General features: G+C 58.6%; 1 protein-coding gene across 1 annotated transcript; it reads left to right on the top strand.

Moving 5' to 3' along the window:
• Positions 1 to 801: 801 nt before the first annotated feature.
• EGFR (epidermal growth factor receptor) lies at positions 802 to 25,247 on the top strand. The gene is made up of 19 exons (XM_023748055.1): positions 802 to 976; positions 1,805 to 1,971; positions 3,534 to 3,541; positions 3,843 to 3,980; positions 5,860 to 5,928; positions 7,494 to 7,612; positions 8,995 to 9,136; positions 10,807 to 10,923; positions 11,691 to 11,817; positions 11,968 to 12,041; positions 12,277 to 12,367; positions 14,460 to 14,662; positions 15,587 to 15,722; positions 18,149 to 18,239; positions 19,207 to 19,364; positions 20,760 to 20,798; positions 23,056 to 23,197; positions 24,298 to 24,420; positions 25,062 to 25,247. The coding sequence occupies exons 1-19, from the start codon at positions 803 to 805 to the stop codon at positions 25,230 to 25,232; spliced, it is 2,289 nt and encodes a 762-aa protein (XP_023603823.1). The 5' UTR covers position 802; the 3' UTR covers positions 25,233 to 25,247.

Below are 25,247 nucleotides of genomic sequence, written 5' to 3'. Positions count from 1 at the left end.
TGACTTCATATCATCCTCTCCTTGGCTTTGAAATACAGACTGCGGAGTGGGTCTCCCCCTCCTGGGAAATGTTGTCTGGTATGAAGTCTGAGAGCTTCGCACTCAAAGGGGCTGAGCGCGCCGAGGCGGTGCCGGCCGGACGGGGAGCTCACCTGTGCGGGCGGGGCCCCCAGGGAGGGCGGACGAATGGAGCGCTGTCGGTTTCTCACTGGCGGTTTTTGAATGTATGTTTCCTTTCGTTATTCACTAAACCTTATCTAATGAGACCTTGGGTTTAGTCTCCGAGGCATTCGCTTAGAAGACGATCTTAAATCTCCCGCCTCTGGGTTTTCCTTGACGCGCTCGTCATCAACTCCCGGCTGTACCCCGTGGTGGTCCGCACACGTCGCCTGGTGTGTATTACGTTTGTAAATATCCTTTGACACGCAGAAGGCGGCGTGCTCTCTTTTGGCAAAGTAAAAAGTTCACGATGCAGTTATTCAGTCGACGTTGTAATTACATTATTCATACGCTCTCTGATGCGTACTGTTTGGCCTGCTGAGGTTCTTACCGACTGTCTCATCCGAGAGGTTTTTATAGAATCTCGTCTGTGTCCCCGTGACTTGTGAACACGTTTGAACGCGTCCCTGCGTGTAGGAGTGAGCTCTTCCTTCCACTGCCCTGCACCCTGTAAAGCTTAGCCCTGTGCTGTCACGTCTGCCTCCATCAGAATTAACGTCCTGAGTCGCCGGAGCACAGAGTCCGTTGGCGTTTGTGAATGTGGTTTTATTTTAATTGTATGCCTTCCTGGGCATTTCATGAGATGCCCTTTTTCTCCCCCCCAGTTTGCCAGGGCACCAACAACAAGCTCACCCAGCTGGGCACGTTCGACGACCACTTCCTGAGCCTCCAGCGGATGCTCAACAACTGCGAGGTGGTCCTTGGGAACTTGGAGATTACCTACATGCAGAGGGACTACGACCTGTCCTTCCTAAAGGTTGGTTCCTGAGTTCGGTGCCTCGCCCAGACAGGACAGGAGTGGAGAGAGGCAGGCACAGGCCCGGGCGGCATTCTCCTGGGCGCGTGTTGGCTTCGGCCATGGCAGTTCCGAGTCCTAGGGAGCGTGAGGTGCACGTGGCATGAGGAGGCCACTCTCCCAGCGAGTGCCAGGTCACCAAAGGACGCCCCAGAGGGACAGGCCCGGCCGGCGCTCCACGGTCATCATAGACACCGAGAGGTATCTTGTCGCCGTGGCTGCCGCCGTGGCACCCTGGGAACTGGCTCTTACTTTTTGAAAAGCCTCGCTTTGTAGCATCTGCCCATTGCCTTGGTGTAAACACTCCCGCCACGGTTGCTTTCCAGCCGCCAAGAGTTTAACCGCATTTCACAAGTGTCCCCATGTTTCTCAGTCAGCTCCAGAGAGCCAGCAGGAGCCAGCAGTTGAACTCTGGGTGTGATTGGCCTCCTTCCGGGTTGCTGTTTTCTTTTTTTCATGAGCAAGCAGGCAGGACAGACGCAAGATAAATTAATAAAGCCGTTCCCATCTTCACCTGAGTGTGTTGAAGGCCAAGGGAAGCGAGTCACGGTTTTGCTGAGTCATCACGTTGCCCTTTCCTGCCGCCAGCGGGCTCAGGGGGCACGAAGTGGGAATGACTGTGCCCCCATAGCCTGCCACGCCCTCCGTGCAGTCACCCACATGCTCTACGGCCGTCACCACGCTTGTGCGTCGTTCAGAGGGGCGTCCTGGTTCCCTGGGCCCGTGTTAGACCTCACGCTCTTGAGCTCCTTGAAGGAGATAGGCCAGCTTCACGCTTTGTCTCCTCAGACCATCCAGGAGGTGGCCGGCTACGTCCTCATTGCCCTCAACGTGGTGGAGAAGATCCCCCTGGAGAACCTGCAGATCATCCGGGGGAACATGCTCTTCGAGAACACCCACGCCTTGTCCGTCCTGTCCAACTACGGCGCCAACAAGACTGAGCGGCCGGCCCGGGGGCCCTAGCACAGAAATGGGACACGGCCCACCTGGCCCTTCTTCACACAGCCCACCTGGCCCTTCTTCATTTCACTCAGGGAAGACTTTATTCATCACAACAAATGTGGGTTGATGTCTCCTTCCCCCTACCCCCAGCCATTGCCTCTCTCCACTGGTTCCCGCCCCACTCCAGACTTTTGCCACCCTGTTGTCTGTGTCCATAGCTAACGCATATATGCATATAATTTCTTTGGTTAATCTCTTCACACATGCTTCCCCCTTTCCCTCTGAGATGCGTCAGTCTGTTCCATGCTTCCATGCCTCTGATTCTATTTTATTCATCAGTTTACTTTATTAGATTTCTTGATCCCTTATTTTGATTTTTAGATTCAATTGTTGATAGATAAGTATTTATTGCCATTTTGTTGTTCAAATATTTATTTTTTTCTTCTTCCTCCTCTTATGAAAGAATACGCTTCAACATTTCATGGAATAGTGGTTTGGTGGTGATGAGCTCCTTTAGCTTTTTCTTGTCTGGGAAGTTCTTTATCTGACCTTCCATTCTAAATGATAGCTTTGCTGGGTAGAGTAATCTTGGTTGTAGGTTCTTGCTATTCATCACTTTGAGTATTTCTTGCCACTCCCTTCTGGCCTGCATAGTTTCTGTTGAGAAATCAGCTGACAGTCAAATGGGCACTCCCTTGTAGGCAACTAACTGCTTTTCTCTTGTATCCCATGCCACTCATGTGTGAGATACAGCCGGTGGAGGTTACTGAAAAGGTGGTACACGGTGCAATGGGAAGGGGAGATGTAGCCAGGTTATCCCGTGTTCATGGAAAAGCATCCAGAGAGTAGAAATGGTGAAGGCTCTGGGAGAAGGGAGTGTAGCAGACTTTCTGTGCCTAGGGAGCGAATAAGCTGCCAGTCCTGTGACCTTGGCCTCGGGTGTAAGGGACATGCATTAAAAATCAACCCCTAGTGCCTGGCTGGTGTGCACAGTGGTCAGAGCGTGGACCCGCACACCAAGAGGTCACAGGTGTGATTCCCGGTCAAGGGAACGTACCTGGATTGTGGGTTTAATCCCCACCCCAGTCGGGATGTGTGCAGGAGGCAACCAATCACTGTGTCTCTCTCACATCAATGTTTCTCTCTCTCTTTTTCTCTCCCCTCCCTCGCTCCCTTCCACTCTCTCTAAAAATCAATGAAAAAAAATGTCCTCGGAAGAGGATTAACAACAACAAAATCAACGCATATTTGAGACAGTTTCCTGGGTCACGTTGTCTGAGTCAGGCCGAGGAAGGAAGGTGTGACAGGGGAGGACTGAATTTCTGTGTCTGGGTCACGCGTGAGGGTCCTCTGACAGGAAGCTGGAAGGTGATAGGAGAGATGGGAAGCTGTTTTTTTAAAAACTGAAGATAACTGTGGTTGTGCCCTCACTCTGTGGCAGGGACATGAAACGTAGCAGTTACTGAATGACAGATCTAACCACTGAGCCACACGGACAGGGCCTCAACTCATTCTCCACCTGCTGCCCTGGAATTCCACAGGGAGTCTCCTTGGCTTGCTGGCGTCCGTCCAGCAGGATGCAGCGTGGAAGAGCATCGGCCTGCGGACCAAATGGTCCCGGGTTCGATTCGGTCAAGGGCATGTACCTTGGTTGCAGGCTCCTCCCCGGCCCGGGCCCTGATCGGGGCATGTGCAGGAGGCAACCAATCGACATGTTTCTCTCACATCCATGTTTCTGTCTTTCCCTCTCCCTTCCACTCTCTCTAAAAATCAATGGGAAAATATCCTCGAGTGAGGGTTAACAAAATAAAAAGAAAGAAACGCGTGCACACTGCGTGAGGGCTCAGACGGGGCGGCGCGGGGCTCACCGTCCTCTCTCCCGCAGAAATCCTGCAGGGCGCCGTGCGCTTCAACAACAACCCCACCCTCTGCAACATGGAGACCATCCAGTGGCACGACATCGTGGACAGCAGCTTCGTGAGCAACATGTCGCTGGACTTTCCGAGGCACCCGCCCAGCAGCTGTGAGTGTGCGGGCGCATCGGCCTCTGCTCTGGGCCGGGCAGGGCCGCGGGGCCAGGATGGTGGTGGGGAGGCCGGCTAAGGCGCAGGTCCCTTCACCTTAAAGCGCAGGACGCAAAGGACCCGCGTCCGGGAGGCTGCTGGGGGCAGACTAGCACTGAGGCAGGCTGTGAGCTCCCCGGTCGGTCGGCACTGTCTCCTCTGTCACAGGAAGATGCCTTCAGCCCTGGCCGGTGTGGCTCAGTGGATAGAGCGCCAGCCTGCGGACCGAAGGGTCCCGGGTTCGATTCCGGCCAAAGGCATGTACCTCCGTTGCAGGCTCCTCCCCAGCCCAGGTCCTGGCCAGGGCGCATACAGGAGGCAACCAATCGATGTGTCTCTCTCACATCGATGTTTTTCTCTGTCTTTCTCTCTCTCTTCCACTCTCCCTAAAAATCAATGGGAAAATATCCTCGGGTGAGGGTTAACAGGAAGGAAGGGAGAGGGGGAGGGAGGGAGGAAGGGGAGAAAGAAAGAAGCCTTTAAGCATTTTCAACTTAAGTATTTTTCTTTTATAAACCTGCTGCGTGCTTATAATAGAAATTTGAAAAATAAGGTAGAGATAAAAGTAAAAATAGCATGAAAGTTCGATACCGACGATCACCCTTGGCATGTGTGTGTTACTTTGGCTCTTTCTTCTCTCTGGTTCCTTCTCTCTCGGTCTCTCTGCCTCTGTCTGTCTGTCTGGGTCTCTCTGCCTCCGTCTGTCTGTCTGGATCTCTCTGCCTCCGTCTGTCTGTCTGGGTCTCTCTGCCTCTGTCTGTCTTTCTGGATCTCCTGCCTCAGTCTGTCTGTCTGGATCTCCTGCCTCCGTCTGTCTGTCTGGATCTCTCTGCCTCTGTCTGTCTGTCTGGGTCCCTCTCTCTCCCCTCACAGGGTGCAGCCCTGTGCGTTCAGGGTGCTGCCTGGCCGTCCTCCCTGACGCTAAGCAGCAGGTGCATTGCACTCATGCCCTCCGCCCCCGGGGGCGGCTGTGAGAACTGTCAGTCACAGGAGCGGGTGTCCTGGGTCGAGGTCGAGTGGTGACCAGCTCATCTGAGATCTGAGTTCTTCCAGAGACAAAGCTGCTGCTGGCTGGGGGGACGGGGCACCTGAGCCCTCGGGTGGTGATCTGCAGGGACAGACGGCGGCAGGGCCAATGTCCTATGACCAGAGCCGGTGGGCAGCCTGCTCTCGCCGCAGCGAGAACACGGGGTCCTCGGATCCCTGGGTGCTGACCCAAACACGGTGCCACTGACGAGAGCAGGCCCCTCTCACTGGGGGTGCTTGGCCGTCGCCTGTGAAAGCTGTGAGCACTGACTGATCAGCTGGGAAGTTTCCAGACTGTAGCTGGCGAGGGAACAGCTGAGGCTGTAGATGATGAACAGAGCGATACACACGGTGGACATCTCGCCTGCGGAGAGGACTCTGTGCCCCCCTCTCTGGCTAAGAGTCCGGGAGCTTTTACTACAAACCCGCCTCCCCGGGGCTGACCATCCGTCACTCAGGAGGGGCAGGGGGAGGCTGCAGCCAGCACCCCCCACCCCCCAGCTTCCGCCCCCCCGCCCTCAGGTAGATGACCCTAACAGAGCGGGGAAGCTGGGGCTGCTCCTGCCTGAGCCCGCGTGAAACGGGGCCCGGAGTCAAGGCTGGGGTGTACATGGAGGCGTGCGAGGTGCAGCCGTCTTACTTTATAAGTCACCTGCTCACAGACCAGCCAGACCAGCTGGCAGAGCATCAGGAACATGGCGGCTACTCCTCGAGTCTAGGCCGCTGCTTTGCTCCGGGCCCGGGAAGGCGCCATCCCTCTCTTCTCACCGCCCCTTCGCTGAGATGGCGTTTAACTCTCCCGTTTCTGTCTAGGCCAGAAGTGCGACCCGAGCTGCCCCAGCGGAAGCTGCTGGGCTGCGGGCAAGGAGAACTGCCAACAACGTGAGTCCCCGAGCGAGCGGATGGGGAGGTTGGGGCGGGGAGGGGCGGTCGGCAACTGTGCGGCTGCCTCCGCCCCCCAGACTTGTGTGAAGACCCCAAAGCCAGTATTTTTGTTTGTTTTTGTTTTTCAAGAATGCCTCTGCCATTTTTTAAGTATGTTTTTATTGATTTCAGAGAGGAAGGGCGAGGGAGAGAGAGAGAGAAATATCAGTGATGAAAGAGAATCACTGATCAGCTGCCTCCTGCACGCCCCACCCTGGGGATCGAGCCCACAACCCAGGCATGTGCCCTGACCAGGAATTGAACTGTGACCTCCCATTCAACCACTGAGCCATACCGGCCAGACCTAAAAGTCACTCTTGGTCGTAAGGCCAGACTTGAGCAGCCCAGTGAACACCAATCCTGCCAGCCTCCCGCGGGGAATCCGGTGCCGGCTGTTGTGGGCACGTGGGCCAGGCGGCCATAAATGAGCGAAAGTCAGCCGCCGGCACCAGTCATCCCCTGGGAGCAGTGCCCGGCGGCGCTTCCTGGGAACAGGAGGCTGGTCGGCCTGCCCTCTCCCCCCACACACACACCCCCGGCTCTGGGACCCACCGAGAAGTCCGAGCGACTTTCTCAGGGGGGTTTTCTGTGGGCTCCGAGTGTAGGAGCACCGATGGCCAGGGGTCTGGGGACCTGTCACCTACCTCCTGGCCGTCCGTCCTTCACAGACCGTCTGACCGTGACGTGACTCTTACATCCTTCCACACGGCTCCCTGGCTGTCTTTTCAGTCACTTGCATGTGCGTTGGTGCCACCGGAAGCTCGGTTCCAACGAGTAGCTAATGGCTTAGCGCAGCGGTTCTCAACCTGTGGGTCGCGACCCCTTTGGCGGTCGAACGACCCTTTCACAGGGGTCGCCTAAGACCATCCTGCATATCAGATATTTACCTGACGATTCATAACAGTAGCAACATTACAGTTATGAAGTAGCAACAACAATAATTTTATGGTTGGGTCACAACATGAGGAACTGTATTTAAAGGGCCAGAAGGTTGAGAACCACTGGCTTAGCGGCTCTACAGGTCTAGACTTCACCTGGTCAGTTCTCCCCGGTGATTAAAAGCAAGCAGGAAGCCCTGGCTGGTGTGGCTCAGTAGATAGAGCGTCAGTCCATGCACTGAAGGGTGCTGGGTTCGATTCCAGTCAAGGGCACGTCGTACCTCAGTTGCAGGCTCACCCCCCAGCCGTGGTCAGGGGCGTGCAGGAGGCAACCGATCGATGTCTCTCTCTCACATCGATGTTTCTCTCTCTGTCTCTCCCACTCTCTCTAAAAATCCATGGAAAACTATCCTTGCGTGAAGAGTAGCAGCAACAACAAAAAATAAGGGAGACTGAGGCGCCGTCAGCACGGTCACGACTGGGTTTAGTCTGGCAGAACGGGGGTGTCCGGAAGCTTGAACGAGGTCCCTCCCCGATCACTTCCCACACCCCACCCCGTCCTCCCCCGTGTGCGATTGCTCCAGGGTGTCCCTGGGGGCGCCCCCCCCCCACTCCCGGCTCACCGTGACCTGTGCTCCTTTTCAGTGACCAAGACCATCTGCGCCCAGCAGTGCTCCGGCCGCTGCCGGGGCAAGTCCCCGAGTGACTGCTGCCACAACCAGTGTGCCGCCGGCTGCACGGGGCCCCGCGAGAGCGACTGCCTGGTAAGGCCCGCAGCCCCCAGCCTCCCGGGCACTGCCCCCCACCCAGACCCCGTGGGCGGCTTTCCGTGGCTGCGGTGTGTGGATTACCGTCTGTGGTAGCGGGCGAGGACGGCGCCCTTTCCTGGGACCAGAGCCTCTGTCATCGTCCTGCCTCCCCCCTCCCTCTGTGACCTTGGGCAGCGGCTGTGACCTCTGTGCTCCGGTCTCCTTGGCCGACGGTGGTGGGTAGAGTGCCGCTCTGTTAAATGGTCCACGGGACATAGAGCATGAGGCGTTCGTACGAGGCCCCAGGCATAGAACGAGCACTGAGGACTAAATACGTGTGGTTTATCGTTAAGGGGAATGAGCCGCAGAGACCTAGAGGGGGCCCAGGGCCCCGAGGGCTCTGCCCTTCCCACCACGGCTCAGAGGTTGCCGGCACCCCACGCAGGGGGTCTTGGGGTGCTCCCGTCTGTCCCGGGACTGCAGGAAGCCCTAACGAAATCCGTGTTGCCCGGGGGGGTGATGGGGCCCATGCAGCTGCCCCCGAGGGTGAGCACCTTGGAATCCTGAGCCCCAGGCTGGTGTGAGCCCTGCAGGCAGCGATGGTGGGAGCGGGGGAGCTGCGAGGCAGCGCCCCGTTTGGCCTGGTCCTTGCAGGCGGCACGCTGCCAGGCGAGGGCCCCTGGGCGGGCAGTACCCTGAGCCGCACCCGCAGTGTCCTGTGTAAAGGCAGCCGGCGTGAATGGAGCGTGAGCAGAACACCCTCGAGGTTCCCGCCCAGCGTGCGAGCTCTGTGTCGTTCTGCCCACTAATGGAGACGGGCATTTCCTCTCCCCGCGATCATAAGGCTCGCAGTCGGGACACGTGTTTCAGAAAAGCCACGCTCCTGAGAGGACGGTCTCTCCGGCTGTGCCGCGCACGGCGCTGGGTCGTCCGCTCTACGCGAGCACCGGAGCGTAACCCAGGCCTCCGGACAGAACCCAACCCAGGCCTCCGGACAGAACCCAACGGCCCGCTCCGCTCACCTGCGCCGGCCGGCAAAAATGAAAGGCTTCAAAGTGAGAGGGAGAGAGAGAGAGAGAGAAAGGGAGAGAGAGAGAGAGAACGAGATTTGGGAAGCGCTGATTCAGGCAGAAGCCCAGTGTCCCAGGAGGGGACCAAGCCGTGGGTTTTATGCATCCAGAGCAGGAGGGCTTGCTATTGGCAGAAAAGCTGCCATAGTGACACGGACGCTAACACTGTTCCTCACTGTCCGCCTCTGCTCCCTCGCTGTCCGCTCACAGCGCTCTGGGAAGCAGTGTCCTTTAGGCCCAAGGTGGTCGCCCATTTAACATGACCCGGTCCGAGGTCCGGGACAGCGAGGCGGCTCCTCCGATGTCCCGTGTCCATGCCTCTCGCAGGTCTGCCGCCGGTTCCGGGACGGCGCCACCTGCAAGGACACCTGCCCGCCGCTCATGCTGTACAACCCCACCACCTACCAGATGGACGTCAACCCCGACGGCAAATACAGCTTCGGCGCCACCTGTGTAAAGAAGTGTCCCCGTGAGTCCTCGCCCGCCACGCCCTTTCAGGCTCCAGCATCCATTTCCCTGCGCCTCCTACGGGAACCCCGAGTCCCCAGTTCAGGCAGCGTCTGGTCGGCGTGTGCCTCATTGTCAGGCATGTGGCCAGGGCCCATCCGAATGCAGGTGACGGGGTAGGTCGCTGCCGCAGGTGAGGGTAGGTCATGCCGCAGGTGACGGGGTAGGTCATGCCGCAGGTGAGGGTAGGTCATGCCGCAGGTGACAGGGTAGGTCATGCCGCAGGTGTTGGGCAGCCCCTGGAACTGAGGTCCAGGGTAGTGAACTGTCTGGTGGGCCTAACCCCGCGGCCACTGGGCCGTCTCGCCGTTGGGCTCCTGCACCCAGGAGGGAGGTGTGTGATAGGCCCCAGCAGGGGGTGTCGGAGCTGCCCTTGCTCAGTGGATAGAGGGGGCCTGGGCCCTTGGGGGGACTGTCGCCTGCTGTTTTGTTGCCATCGCTGGGTTTTGCTCATTTGCATATGCCGCGACTGGTGGCCGCAGCTCGAGGAAGTGGTGACAGCAGCCCCGGCCGCATAGCGGAAGCACAGGGTTGTCTAGTTAACGCGCTTAGGGCCGGCCTTGACTTCCCAGGGGAGAGGGAGCGAGGAGAAGCGTCTACCAGCAGCGGCAGAGGGAGAGCTCTGCGGGTTGCGGGGATGAGAATGTTCACCTTCTGGGCAGAAGAAAATGACAGGGATGGAGGGATGGCCACGGGCAGGAGTGACGGGATGAGGAAGTCTCGTCCCGATGTGGCAGACGTGGTCCTGAGAGAGGGCCGGCGAGGGGGTGACAACCCAGAGGAAGCACAGAGCCCGGACGCAGCAGGCGCGTCCCAGGAGAAGGAGCAGCACGGGAGGTGTGTGAGGTCGGCTTGGGGCCCAAGCAGGCAGAGGCCCCTGGAGAGAATGACGTCCGTGTGGACACGAACCCCATGTGCACCGTGAGGCGAGGGGCAGGAGACGGCGCAGGTGCCGGACCAGCTGCCCGAGGCCCCGCCAGGCACAGGCCGTGAGGCAGGCCACAACCCCAGAGTAAACCAAGCCTCGGGGCCGCGTTGAGGGGAGCGGAGTCATCGTTCAGGCTCGCGTATTTTTTTAAATATATTTTTATTGATTTCAGAGAGGAAGGGAGAAGGATAGAGAGAGAGAAACATCAGTGATGAGAAAGAATCATGGATCGGCTGCCTCCTGCACGCCCCACACTGGGGATCGAGCCCACAACCCGGGCCTGTGCCCTGACCGGGAATTGAACCCTGACCTCCTGATTCATAGGTCCACGCTCAACCTCTGAGCCACACCAGCTGGGCTCACATATTTTTAATAAAGATTCAAGCTTTGATCATAAGTCCTGGAGGTAAAACCTTAAAAAAAAAAAAAGAGAGCGGGGAAGAGAGCTCTAAGCCTGGGGGGAGCGGCTCCCGCACATCCGCTCCGCCTGGGAGGAGGATCTGTTTGCCATCAGGGCCTGGGACGCGATGAAAGCTCTTGAGTGCGATTCCTTTTCAGTCTGCAGCCTTCCCTTCTTTGTCCTTAAAATAAACAAAATGAGAGGATGACGGGCCCTGTCATCGGCCGGGATTCAGGAGGACACGACCCCAGAGACACCTGGCACCGCGTTCACACCTGCCTCCCCCCCCCCCCCCCCCCCCCAGGGAACTACGTGGTGACCGACCACGGCTCCTGCGTGCGGGCCTGCAGCCCCGACAGCCATGAGGTGGAGGAAGACGGCGTCCGCAAGTGCAAGAAGTGCGAAGGGCCCTGTCGCAAAGGTAGGAGCCCGCGTGGGCACGGCGTGGGGACACGGCTTCCCCGGCCCTGGGCTGGGTGCCCCGGCCCCGCCAGTCTCCTCGGCGGCACTGGGAGAGGTTCCGGTGACTCTCTCTCCGGCTCAGCAATCCCTTCCTTCCTTTATTCAGTGCCCTGTCCCTGGAGTACCCTCCAGGCCAACCTATCCCTGCTGACCCCCTACTTTATCTTTTATTCTGTAAATTTTCACACACACACCCCGAAAGTGCGATCATTGTACAGGAGGCATCCATGGGCCCCGCGCACAAACTCACTGATCTTTTTTTTTATTATTTTTTTAATTGATTTCAGAGAGGAAGAGAGAGGGGGAGAGAGAGATAGAAACATCAATGAGGACAGAGAATCATTAATTAGCTGCCTCCTACACGCCCCACACTGGGGATGGAGCCCACAACCCGGGCATGTGCCCTGACTATAAATTGAACCGTGACCTCTTGGTTTCATAGGTCAATGCTCAACCACTGAGCCACACTGGCTGGACTGCATCTTGCTTTTTGATTTAAAAAACCGTGTGTGTGTTTTCTCTAAGATGGAAGACAAGGCCACAGCCAGCTCAGGGTGGTAGGAAGGCGGAGGTGTGGTTAGGGTACCAATGGGAGCCCCACACAGGTCGGCGCTGGTTGGGCAGCGACAGTCTCACGGCTTCGCTCCCGCCCCGCCCCTCCCCCTGGGCCCCCCGCCTGCTCAGGTCCCCAGGCATGGACGGGATTGCGTGTCCCTCTCCCCACAGTGTGCAACGGGATCGGGATCGGGGAGTTTAGAGACACCCTGTCCATCAACGCCACCAACATCAGGCACTTCCGCAACTGCACCACCATCAGCGGGGACCTGCACATCCTGCCCGTGGCCTTCAAGGGGTGAGTCGGGGGGCGGGGGCCGCCTTCTAGGGGTGAGTCGGGGGCAGGGGCTGCCTCTGAGGGGTGAGTCCGGGGGGGCCGCTGGCCGCAGCCCTGCCCCCGCCACAGGCAGGGAGCGGTGAGGGGTGACCTTCATCCTCTTCCTTCCAGGGACTCCTTCACCCACACGCCGCCCCTGGACCCGAGGGAGCTGGACAACCTGAAAACCGTGAAGGAGATCACAGGTGGGGCTGCGCCCTCGGGACAGCACGGGTGGGCGGGCTGGGCGGGGTGGGGGCAGGGCCGGGGGGGAGGCAGGCGGCCGAGGCCGGCACCGGCACCCGTGTGTGCAGCTCCGGGAGGACGGGAGGGGAAGCGGATCCCGCGCCCCGTGTCCTGCTCGTGCCGCGGGCTCCGGGAACCCTGTCCTCGCCCTCGGCCGGGAAGGCGGTTTCTGAGCGCCCTGCCTCCCGCCCGCAGGGTTCCTGCTGATCCAGGCCTGGCCAGAGAACAGGACGGACCTGCACGCCTTCCGGAACCTGGAGATCATCCGGGGCCGGACCAAGCAGCAGTAAGTGTCGGCCCGGCAGCCGCCGGGTGTGTTTTGAAATAAGACGCGCAGAGTATGGCCGCGATGCTGTAGGGCCTTGCTGCCCCCCACCCAGTCTCTCCTGGGCTGGCATCTCGCGGGCGGTGCTGGTGTCCGAGTGAAGTCAGCATGGTCCTCGTTAACAAAGCGACACCTTATTCGGGGCTCGCCGGCTGCTCCGTGAACGCCTTCTGTTTCCGAGCCTGATCCAGTCTTCATCCTGCCTTTTTTGTTGTTAATCCTCACCCAGTCAGACTTTTCCATTGATTTTTTTTTTAAGAGAGCAGAAAGGAGGGAGGGGGGAGAGAGAGAGAGGGAGAGAGAGAGAGAGAGAGACATTAATGTGAGAGAGACACATCAATTGGTTACCTCTCACATGTGTCCCCACCCAGGCCAGGGATGGAACCTACAACCTCGGCACGCGCCCTTGACTGGGAATCGAACCCACGACCCTTCGGTGCATGGGCCTGTGCTCTAACCACTGGGCACGCCAGCCAGGGCCCACCTTGCATTTGGTTGCTATGTCTCCTTAGTCCCTGCAGGTGTGTCCAGTCCCCGTCTTTCCTTATCGGTCACGGCCTGGGCACGCTGGAGAAGGACCGCGCAGGCTTTGTGAAGGGCTGACATGTCCTCGTGATGGGAGAGATCGCAGGATGTAACGTGCGGCACAGGGAATAGAGTCGGTGGTGTAGGAACGGTGGGTGGTGCCAGGCGGGTGCTGCAAGTATGCGATTATCTAACCACGTGCTGGACACCTGACAAAGCAACACTGAATGTCAACGGTCAGTGGAAGCAATAACAATGGAGAACCCCCCCCCCCCCCCACGGGAGGAGCCCGGCTTGTTCACCGCTGATGGGAGACCAGAGAAAGGGTTGCAATTCAGGACGCTCGCGGGCCGTGGGGACGGGGTGCAGACCTCCTTCCTGTGGTTCCCCATCATCACAGACACCCCGAGCTGCTCTGTGGTGTCAGGTCTTCTGTGCTCTAGCCCCGCCCCCTCCCCAGGCCCCTCTCCGGCCTCCCTGCCTCCACCTTTCTGCCCCTGTAGCGGCCTGTGGCTCTCTGCACCTGCCACGCGCCTTCTTGCCTTCCTGCTTCTCCAGCTGGCCCTGGGCTTCCCGCCCTCCCACCTGAGTCCCTTCACCGGCCCCCTGAGGGCTCTTCATCGCCCTGATGGACCGGCACAGTGCTGGGTGCACCTGCTCCCAGGTCCGCCCAGCCGGGCATCACCTCTTCCGGGAGGCCCCCTCCTGCGCAGCCTTCCCCAGGCGTGCCCAGTGCCCCTGCCCTTCGCCCCCACCACCACCAGACTCAGGTGCTGGGGAAACACCATCTCCTATGATTGTATCCCCGCTAGAAAAAAGGGGCGCCGTCCTGAGAGCAGGAAATGTACACACGGCCTACATAGAATTAGTCCCATGTCACCTCACGTGTTTGTTCAGCGGCTGCATGGCTGGGCAGATGGATGGGAAATGAACCTGTGGCTTTTGAAGTCTATTTGGATGTTTGAGAGGCTAAAACACCTCAATGCCCAGGCAGAGTAAACAGGCAGCAAGTAAATAATGGCATTGAGACCTTCCTTCAGCCCCTGGCTCGCCCCTGGGATTGAAGAGACTCAGCGGCCAGGAAACTGGCTTTTCCCTGGAGGGACTCACAAGGAAACACTTGCAGATTTTATTTTATTAATATGTTTTTCATTGATGTCAGGGAGGAGGGAGAGGGAGAGAGAGAGAGGAACATCCATGATGAGAGAGAATCACGGATCGGCTGCCTCCTGCACGCCCCCTCCTGGGGATGGAGCCCACAACCCCGGCATGTGCCCTTCCTTGGCCAGGAATCAAACCGTGACCTCCTGGCTCACAGGCTGACGCTCAACCACTGAGCCACGCCGGCCGGGCCACGTGCAGATTTCAAGTTGCAATATGTACCTTGCGCAGTGGGACCGATGGTCATGGGGGCGGGGGGGGGAGGGGGGGCGTGAATCTAAAAGGGCCCAGGAAACCCAAATACGTCGCTCAGCGACACCGTGTTTTTGTGCGTCTCACGGGGCTGGTTTCCTTCTCTCCGACGCAGCGGCCGCTTCTCTCTCGCCGTCGTCGGGCTGACGGACATCACGTCCCTGGGGCTGCGCTCCCTCAAGGAGATCAGTGACGGAGACGTGATCATCTCGGGGAACCGCAACCTGTGCTACGCAGACACCATCAACTGGAGAAAGCTCTTCGGGACCACGAGTCAGAAAGCCAAGATCCAAAGCAACAAGGATGGCAGGGACTGCAGTGAGTGGCGCGCGGCCGGAGGGCGGGCCCGCTGCTCCCCGCGTGTTCACGTAGAACGTCCCCAGGGCCACCCCCGAGCACGCGAACGCCTCCCCTCCCCCTGACGCAGCCAGAGAGCGGCTCCGTGTGCTCCCGATGGCGGCGCTGCCACCTGGCGCTCAGCAGGATCGCTCTGGTGCATCCTCCTTTCGCAGGAGACGTTGGCCTTGAGATTCGGGCTGTCAGTTGTTTGCAATGCACAAGAGTAAGCTTGGTGTCGATTAGATTACATTTTAGCTATCGGTCCCCCTGCTCATTTCAGTCTCCGATGGCTCTAGCTAATGCACACACATGCACACACATGCACACAAACGCATGCGCCCGTGTGCACGCCGTGGAAGGAACCTTTCACCGTGGCGTCTCCTACCTGCGTCAGAGCCATCGCCAGCCTGTGAAGCCAGGCAGCTGGCGGCCCCTGTGCCGAGAGCCGGCCCCTGGAAGCAGACCTGCCTCCACATCCTGGCCCCGGTCCTTCCAGGCTTCGAGGCCTTCATCCACTTCCTCCCCATCTCTGGGCTCTGGCGTCCTCATCCACGCCATGGGGGCGGTAGCGATTGCCACAGCGTCCTGCTCCGGAGAGAATGAAGTGCAATCCCGAGTGTAGACCCTGGGCGCGGTGCCTCCCTAGCCCAAGGAAGCGAGCACAGCACACCTTCCCGCCGTCACCCTAATCCGCAAACCCCACCAGGCCCAGTGTGGCGCCCTGGGTACCCCGAAGGGAAAAGGCACCTCGCAGTCGGCCTCTGGGGGGCTGTTCTGGGTCCTGGCTTCTTTCAGGGCCCCGGCGTGTCCGTCAGCGGAAGACCCCGGCACCTCACTGGGGGCGCTGTCCCAGTCGTCCCTCGGTCACTCTTCCCCTGACTGCGGTGCCCACTGTCTCCCCAGAGGCCCAAGGCCAAGTCTGCAACCGGCTGTGCTCGCCGCTGGAGGGCTGCTGGGGCCCTGCGCCCGGGGACTGCGTGGCCTGCCAGAACGTCAGCCGCGAGCGGGAGTGCATGGAGCGGTGCAACCTGCTGGAGGGGTGAGCGCTGCGACCGTGGGAGGGCGGCTGGACGGGGCCAGCGCCGTTCCCCGTGCACCTGTCTCTCGGTTGTTTCTTTTCCTTTGTTTTGTTGTTTGTTTATTAGCAACTGTTCATCACACACAGAAATGGACAAACTATTTTCCTGGCTTAATCCAACCTAATAATTCATCGAGTCTCTTTTTCTGGACATACCTTCTATTTTTCTAAGCTGCACAAAGTTCCCAAGATAGATCGCTCATAGCAGTTCATCTGCCCAAGACCATGGCCATGCGGTCTGTCCCTCGGTGCACCGTTCCTGGCGTGTCAGACTATGTTAACGCAAATGCCATCCCCTGGTTAATTTCTGTGTTCTGTTCAGGAAACAGTGAGCAGGGCAAATAGCTTTAAATAGGACCATGGACAAAGAAGTAGACAGCCATTTAACGGTTGCTGAGTTTACTTACCATCAATACCAATTACAGCCTGTCGATGCTGTGGGAATCTTGACATTGATGCCAATCTTTGAATGAGAAAGTAAAATTGAAGAATAGAGCTCAGCAGGGGCAGTTTTCTAAATATATATATCTTACCCATTTCAGAGAGGAAGGGAAAGGGAGAGAGAGAGAGAGAAACATCAATGAGGAGAGAGAATCATGGATCAGCTGCCTCCTGCACACCCCCTACTGGGGATCGAGCCCACAACCCGGGCATGTGCCCTGACCGGGAATCAAACCATGACCTCCTAGCTCATAGGTCAACACTCACTCCTGAGCCACGCTGGTCGGGCGGCAGGGACAGTTTTTTAAAAATTTAAAGAAAAAGGGAAATTTTGTGAGAGGGAAGAGCTGCTGGAATTGGATGGCTGTAGGAAGTCTTCCTTCTTATTTCACTGTCAGGGCCGCAGCGTGGATCCAGAAATATTCCGGAGCAGGTTGACAAGGTCAAGTTCATTTCTGTAGGAGCCATTAGCTGACAGGCCCTCCCCTAGCGGAGTGATCTGCATGCGAAAGAGTAGGAACTATTGGTGTTCTCCTTCATGCCACAGGTAGACCCTCTGTTTTCAGTTTTCACTTCTCTTTAAAAAGACAAGGTCATTGCCCTGGCTGGTGTGGCTCAGTGGGTCGGGCACCGTCCCTCACAGGTGTGGCTCAGTGGGTCGGGCACCGTCCCTTACACAGAAAGGTCACTGGTTCAGTTCCCAGTCAGGGCATGCAGGAGGCAGCCGATTCATGTTTTGCTCTCACATCCATGTTTCTCTCTTTCTCTCTCCCTCTCCCTTCCTCTCCCTCTAAAGATCAATAAAAATATAAAATAAAATAAAAACTTTTAATCCTCACTTGAGGAGTGAGGGTATTTTTTCCATTGATTTTTAGAGTGGAGGGAGAGAGGGGGGGAAAGAGAGAGAGAAAAACATCCACGTGCCAGGCACCTGGATTTGTTGCCTCCCACATGTACCCAACTGGGCCGGGCATCAGAGGGGATCGGACCCACAACCCAGGCACAGGCCTTTGACCAGGAATCGAACCTGTGACCGTCTGGTATATAGGCTGACGCTCTAACCACTGACCCACGCCAGCCAGGGCTAAAATAAAAGTTTTTTAAGGCAAAGTAATGAAAGCAAGCATGTCGAGGTGCCAGGTCTTTCCTCCACAGTACCTGGGGCCCAGCTGCAGGGGTCCCTTTGCAAGACGGGCCCCCTCCATAGGCGTGGCAGCCCCGGGCAGAAGCACAGAGACCAGCGAAGGTGGCATCTGGTTTAACCGATGCCAAGCGCCTGAAAGGGGGACTCTCGGGACACGTTTTTCGGGTGTAACCGCTCCTGCTCACCACCCAGTGAGGGCTGGTCGGGCGTCACCAGGCAGATGTCAGTCTTCTCCACGCCCCCCCCCCCCCCCGGGTTCTCGATCGGGACAAGGCCTCTTGCTCCGCGTTGATGGCGCATCTTGGAGGAGTGGTGACGATATTACCAGCAAAGTCCTCACTCTCCCCCCTCTCCCCCCCGCCTCCCGGCTCCGTTCTTACTGTTTGGGCCTGACCATGGCAGGGGGAAGGGCTCTCCCTCCGTCCCCTGTGGTCTCTGCAGCGATCCTCTCCTGCTCCCCTCACATAGGGAGTCCGCAGGGGGCTCTTTCTCTCTCACTCGCTGAAACGTGCACACAGCGTCGCTAGGAGAACCCGGGAGAGGTGTGGGTGCTGGGTGAGGGTTATGGCTGGCTTTGGTGGAAGACGGCAGAGGGTTCGGTCAGAGTCTGGTTATTATATGACAGGGTCGCCCGGGACCCTGGCCGTTTGGCTTTTACCTGGAACCGCTGTGCATTGCTGAGAGAGGTGGTTCGTGTCACCGGGCTTTTCAGACAGACCGGCTCACAGCTGCAGCCGCCGGTGTCCTGCTGCGGGTCCCCAGGGAGGCGCTGACCACTGTCCTTCCCCCCCACCCCCCGCAGTGAGCCCAGGGAGTTTGTGGAGAACGGCGAGTGCATCCAGTGCCACCCGGAGTGCCTGCCCCAGCCCATGAACGTGACCTGCACGGGACGCGTAAGGAGCTCGCTTCGAGCCGTTCCCCCACACAACACGGGGAAAGGCCTCCCAGCGGTCGCCCCCACCACGGCCCACTGTCCTCATGGCTGCTGAGGACAGCGCCCCAGCCCACGCCCCAGAGAGAGGCCGTGCGCCTTTGGGCTGGGGCGGGGCTCCGACGGAGCTGAAGTCCTCACACCCCCGCCGGCCCAGGCAGCCCCTGCTCCTGCCCACACCCTCACACCTAACCGTGTCCCCACAAAGCGGGAAGCCCGCAGGGCCCGGTACGGGGTCAGCCCATGTCCCCCACTTCCGACGTCGGTCATCATTGCTTTAGTTTTACTCAAACATCATCAAGTTCTTACGCAACAGGAGTGTATCATTTTTGGAGAATTCTTAAAGAATGCCCTAGAAAACTACTTAAAATCCAGTTTCCTAGCGACGTAGTGATGTGGTGAAGAGTATCAGGGAGAACTCAGCATCCCAGGGCGGGAGGTAGCCCGTTGCTCAGTTAACTGGGCAGCGGCACTGCCCTCAGCCCGCCGCCTCCTGCTCACGGACTGGCTGGAGGTGGGTTTCCGGCAATTTGCTGGGCAGGTCTGGCTGCCGCGAGCCTCCCTGAACCACAAATCCCACGTGTGAGCAAGTCCGCCCGACCAGCCCGGGGGTAAATGCACACGCGGGCCCATCAGGGTTGTGTTGGCAAGGAGAGATGCCCTCAGAGTGTGAGTGACGTGTAATAAGCTAACTAGCACCGTCTCTCGTGTTTTGTATGTAGCACACGTGTGCGAGGTCAGACAGGCTTTATGCTCACTGTGAACAGGGCTCAGGGCTCAAGCACAACCGCAGACAAACTCGCCTTCCACGCTGACAGTTTCTACACTGTTTGGCTTTTTTTCAAGACACGTATTTCAGTAAAAGGCTACTTCCATTTGGCAAAGGAGAGAGCCCTGTCTCGCCGGTGACACCCTCTCTCCCGCTGCAGGGCCCCGACAGCTGCGTGCAGTGCGCCCACTACATCGATGGCCCGCACTGCGTCAAGACCTGCCCAGCCGGGATCATGGGCGAGAACAACACGCTGGTCTGGAAGTTCGCGGACGCCAGTCACGTCTGCCACCTGTGCCACCCCAACTGCCCCTACGGGTGAGTGCCCCTCGGGCCCTGGGAAACAAAAGCTTTCCTATCTTGCAAGTTCGCAGATTGGAAACATCTCCAGAATTTCCAGGCTGCACTCCCGGAGGTTTGGGGTGGAGTCAGGGCTTCAGGTGGTCCCCAGGGGCAAGGCAGCAGCCAGAACAGGCTGATGGGCAAGTCGCGGTGGGCGGAGCACAGCGGTGGGATGTGGTGGGTGGAGCACGGTGGGAGTGGCTTTGGCAGAGGGGCGTGGTGGGCGGGGCACAATGGGAGGAGCGTGGTGGGCGGGGCACAGTGGGAGGAGCATGGGTGGGGCTTGGTGGGAGGAGGGTAGTGGGAGGAGCATGGTGGGTGGGGCACGATGGGCGGGGCTTGTGGTGGTGGGAGGCCGCTCCGTCTCCAGGGCTCATCCTGAAGGAGTCTGTGCTGAGATACCGCAGCTCCTGACCACACAGAGACGTGAGGGTGGAATGAGCGCATAGTCCTGCCAGGTCCCCGGAGAACAGAGCCCTCAGAGGAGACAGAAAATGTCTGTCACCAGCGGGCGTGTCACACAGCGCCCCCAGACCTCTTCCCACGCTTGAATGCACTTCCCTCTGCCAGGCCGTAAAGGGCCCGTCTTTCCCGTTTAGTTGGCATAGTCTGTTTTCCTGTTGACACTTACATTGGTGCCCGGGGCCCGGGGCCCGAGAGTCACCGTAAGGCAAGCGCCGTCCCTGCCTCCTGTGACGCTCGGTCACGTGGCCCTGGAGGAAGCCAGCTCCTGCTCCCGGCTTTCGGGCCTGCAGTCCTCATGGCCACCCAGTCCCCTGCCCCCGAGGCCCGTGTCCTCGCTCACCTGCGTCCCCCTCGCTCCCCCTTGGACCAGCACGACCCAGGACCTGGTTCTGTTCTGCCCTCTTGTACCCTCGAGACAGCTGTGAGACAGCTGTGCCTGCGCCAAAGCAATACGTGGAAACACTTCGGTACAAGACCGGAAACTCTCTGCCTTTCAGCACTAGGACAGTCCCTGTCGCAGAGTAGACACTCAAAAATATTTGCCGAGTGAATAAAGGCGTAAGAATAGATGATTAACACCGCCCCCAGATTGAGGCGCATCGCGGTTTTAACGCTTTGAGAGGAACTTAATCCTTCTCCACTTGGAGCTGTGCTGAGTCGGGGGGACGGGGGGAGGAGCAGAGGTTATGAGTCCCAGACCCTCAGTCTCTGCCACTGAAGTTATCACGACCCTGGGCATCTCACTCACTAGTAACCCCTCTGGGCCACGGCTTCCTAAGAGAGAAGAGAGAGGATTGCCTGGTGATGGAATAAAAAGAGGCTTGCTCATGACTTCACAACAGCTCTTCCAGAGAACATGCTCAGGAAGAGCACCATCAAAATGTATTTCTCTTTTGCTCCCTGCAGCTGCACAGGGCCAGGTCTTGAAGGCTGCACGACCAACGAGTAAGTATGACCGCGTTGTCTAATGACACAGCACAATATGGGCAGTCAGTGCACCCTGCATTGCTGGCTCCCCTCTGCCTGGCCAGGTTCTTCCCTCTGGGCCAGCACCTGCTGGTCCCCCCTCCCCGCCGTCTCTGGGCTCTGGTGGGGTGCTGCCGTGAGGGGGGCAGGAAGTGCGTGCTCGATGCCCAGCACTCCTTCCTCTGTCCTTCCTCTGACTTCTTTGGTCACACCTGTGTGGTTGGACCCTTCCCTTCTCCTAGCTTCTCTTCCTCCCTCCCCGACCTGTCCCAGCTGGCCCTGCCACAGACCTGTGCTCGAATGACCTTTCTGCTCGGTGACAAAGCTCCAGCTTGGGGTTTCTCCCTGATCTTTCTCAGCGCCACCTCCTCAGCATTTCCGTTCTGGTCACTTTGCCGTCGTTGCTGAAACTCGGCCCTGGGACCAGCAGAGTGGGCTTCCTGTTCGGACTCAGCAGGGAAGAGCGGGGTAATCGATGAGTAATGTCTAGAGAGGAATCAGATTTATACAGACACCTGTCGAAACGTCGAGGAGAGAGAAACATCCATCGGCTGCCTCCTGCACGCCCCCCACTGGGGAGCAAGCCTGCAACCCGGGCCTGTGCCCTGACTGGGGATCAAACTGGTGACATCCCGGTCGACGCCCAACCGGCTGAGCCACCCCAGCCGGGCTGGGAACCCCTGCGGTTCCCGTCATGTCGACGGGACCCCTCTCAGTGCCGCGGACGCTTCCCCCCAGAATCAGCCGTGGTCACGGATCCTTCCTACTCTCCGGGGAACGTCAGGGCACACAGGAGGCCGCTGCGGGGACAAAGGTCCCTTCAGCCCTCCCTCTTCCCGGGCCGGGGCACAGCCAGCTCCTGCTGCTCGTCCACAGTCAGCACCTCCACTGAGGTCCCTCTCGCCCCACAGGCACCCGTCCGGCACCGATCTTTGTTGTGTTTACTCTTTTAAGTTTTTCCATTCACTCGCCCTCGTTACGACTCGACGTGGGACACATCCTCTGTAGGAACCGATTTGTTCCTGTATCTCTCTCACGTTCCCTCCAAAACCGTGGAAACCCATGAGCTCCAGCGGCAGTGGTGGGCAGACGGTCGGACGTGGGGGATGGCTCGTGTACTCTAAGCAGAACATGTGGTAACTGTCACTTTCACGAAGTGCGTGTGACCCACTTACGAGAAATTCGTAAGGACGATGTCCCATTATTGTGCGTCCAAACGCCGCAGCTGGTTAATCTTCGCTGTTTGTTCACATTTCTACCTGGAACGAAGAAGTCTGCAGGAAGCTGAAATGGCACCGATACTTAAGAATAACAACTTTATATTCAAATTCGGAATTTCCTGCTTCAGACGGCTCTCTCCCCAGGGAGCTTTAGAGTTTGAGTTTGAGTTTCGCTCTCTCTGGAATCAGGCACAACCTCGCCCGGGGGTTGGAGGCTGCAAGGTGACACCCCTGATCTAGGACGGGGGTGGTCTCTGTGTGCGGTCCCCTCATTGCACAGCCCCTCCGAGCTCACGCGAAGCACTTCCGAGGCTGTGGTGCCATCTGGAAAGCCAAGGGCCCTTCGAGGATGCTCAGCATCACTGACAGGCCCCTCCCCAGCCAGGCCAGCAGACGGATGGGAGAGCGCTGCTTCCGACGCACAGAGAGACTCTGAGAGACATGCAAATTCACATGGAAACCAGAACTGAAGTCTGAGTTACTTTTGGAATTAATGTCTTTTCTTAATCAACAGATTGAAATAGAACCATTGCCCTGCCCCCGTGTGGCTCAGTTGGTTGGGCGTTGTGCTATGCACCAAAGGTGGCTGGGTTGCTGGTTCAATTCCCGGTCAGGACACATGCCCAGGTTGTGGGCTCCATTACCAGTGGGGATCATGCAGGAGGCAGCCAATCGGTGTTTCTCTCTCTCTCACTACCTCTCTCTCTCTCTCTCTCTCTTTCTCTCTCTCTCCCCTTTCTACCTCTCTCTAAAAAATAACATAAAATAATAGCCACTATATGGAGAGATCCAGATAACACCTCAATTTGAGTAGTGCAACGCAGCCAGGTGGGGGGCGGGAACGAGTGAGGATGCTGCGGGGACCCTCAGCTCCCCCCCCACCTCAGCGGCTGCAGCGCCTCTCTGAGCGTGTTCAGTGGCGTCAGCGTTTCAGCAAAGGCAGGACATAGGTGAAATGCAGATGCCATGACGTCTGGAAGCAACCTGACCTTCCCCCGTGTGTGCACCTCCTTCAGGCCCAAGATCTCGTCCATCGCCATGGGGATCGTGGGCGGCCTCTTCCTGCTGCTGATGGTGGCGCTGGTGGTGGGCCTGTGTCTGCGTCGGCGCCACATCGTCCGCAAGCGCACGCTGCGCCGGCTGCTGCAGGAGAGGGAGGTGAGTGCGCCCCCCTGCGCCGCCCCAGCCCCTGGGGACACCCCCCACACACACACACACACACACACACAGGGGAGAGGGCAGGGCCCTTCTGCGTGGGCCTCTGAGACTGTGTTTGAGGATGTCACTGCGTCATTGCGCTTCCGTCCCTGTGATGGCAAAGCCGGGAAGCGTGTGAACGCCCAGTGACCATTAGCTACACGGGGGGCATCTACCCAGGGAAGCACACGTGTTTCTGGGGTAAGTGCACGGCACAGTGCCAGCTGCCTGGGGGCTGCTTAAAGGACAGGACCTTGGGCCCCGGCCGGGTTGGCTCAGCGGATGGAGCGTCGGCCTGTGGACTGAAGGGTCCCAGGTTCGATCCCAGTCAAGGGCATGCACCTCAGTTGCAGGCTGATCCCTGGCCCCGGTGGGGCCCTTGTGGGAAGCAACCAATATATCCACGTTTCTCTCTGTGTATCTCTCCTCCTCCCTTCCACCCTCTCTGAAAATCAATGGAAAAATACCCTCGGGTGATATTTTTTTAAAAATATTTTTTAAAAACAGAGGACAGTACGTGTTTAATGTGCAGGAGCCAGCCTTTGAGCGGTGCCTGCTGAGTCCTGGGGAGGCCCCGTGGGTGGGGAGACGGAACCGGAAGGTGCCCCTGTCCACGCCTGTCCCTCTCCGAGCTCTGCTTCCCACAGTGTGTTCCTGGCACTGCCATTCCCCAGGACGGTCCGCGCCCGGCATCTGTGCCCAGAGAGTCGGAAGCCGGAGTCCCTGGGAGGAGTCCCCAGGGCAGCTGGTGGCATCCTGGCACTTGGGTGTCAGGGGGTTCAGCAGGCGACCAAAATGACCCCCCCCCAAAAAAGCTTCCTCGCCCACACTTCCCCAGTCAACTAAAGGGCCTGGAAACAGAGCTGGAAGTTACATTTGTTGAACTGGACCGGTTCCGGTCAGGGACGCCCGTGTCTTCACGAAGTCCCTCAGAGCAGGTGGCCGTGTGGCCTGAGCGAGCAGGCAGGTTCTGTGCTGAGGCAGGACCAGGCCCGGTCCACGGGGGGCGTGGAGGCTGACCAGCATCCCCGTCACTCGTCGCTCACCCTCGTCTCCCACAGCTCGTGGAGCCCCTGACCCCCAGCGGGGAGGCGCCCAACCAGGCCCTCCTGAGGATCCTAAAGGAGACCGAGTTCAAAAAGATCAAGGTGCTGGGCTCCGGCGCGTTCGGCACCGTGTACAAGGTGAGACGCCAGACACGGCACAGACGCTCCGGGGGCTCGGGCTGGCGGCCCCTCGCCTTCCGGGGGAGCGAAGCCAGAGTCCTCGGCTGTCGTCTGTGTATGTCATTTATTCCTTGTATTGCTGAGGGTTTGAGAAATTCCAGCATTTTTCCCAAGTTGTCGAGGGGAAATCTTTTATAATCACGGTGCCGAATAAGTGGTCCCGTGAGACGTGTCCACAGATGCATTTTATAGAAGTTGGCATTGACCCTAGAGGTCAGCTTCCGAGTCAGGCCCCGGTCCGAGCAGCCTCCTCTCCATCGTCTGTCTCTGGTCCTCTTTGTGTGAAGCCTGCTCTCGGTTAGGCCTGGACCGGGTGCCTTAGAGCTGTGGGAGCAACGGCGCACTCTGTCATGGGCGCGAACATAGGGTGTTTATCCGACGACTCTGACCCGTGGACCGTGATCACCAAAGAGCCGCTGAGACTTGGGGACTCCTGGTGCCGGTGGCCTTGCCGTGCAGGGCTGAGCTCCTTGTCCCTGGCCCTTCCGGACGGCGTCACTCCTGAAGCCCCACGTGGCGTGTGTAAGGCCTGCCGCCTCATGCCTGCTCTCTCTCTTTCTCTCTCTCTCTCTCTCTCTCTCTCTCTCTCTCTCTCGCAGGGGCTCTGGATCCCGGAGGGCGAGAAGGTTAAAATCCCCGTGGCCATCAAGGAATTGCGGGAAGCCACGTCTCCGAAGGCCAACAAGGAAATCCTCGACGTGAGTCTGTCCTCTCGCTGCCACGGGCCTGGCGGTCAGGGGCCGCCTTTCTCGGGGCGGGCAGCACGCTAGTGTGGGACACTCTCT

The sequence above is a fragment of the Myotis lucifugus genome, unplaced genomic scaffold (genome assembly GCF_000147115.1).
Source record: "Myotis lucifugus unplaced genomic scaffold, Myoluc2.0 scaffold_1107, whole genome shotgun sequence".
NCBI classification, from domain to species: Eukaryota; Metazoa; Chordata; class Mammalia; order Chiroptera; family Vespertilionidae; genus Myotis; species Myotis lucifugus.
This window is presented reverse-complemented; position numbering and strand designations above follow the sequence as displayed.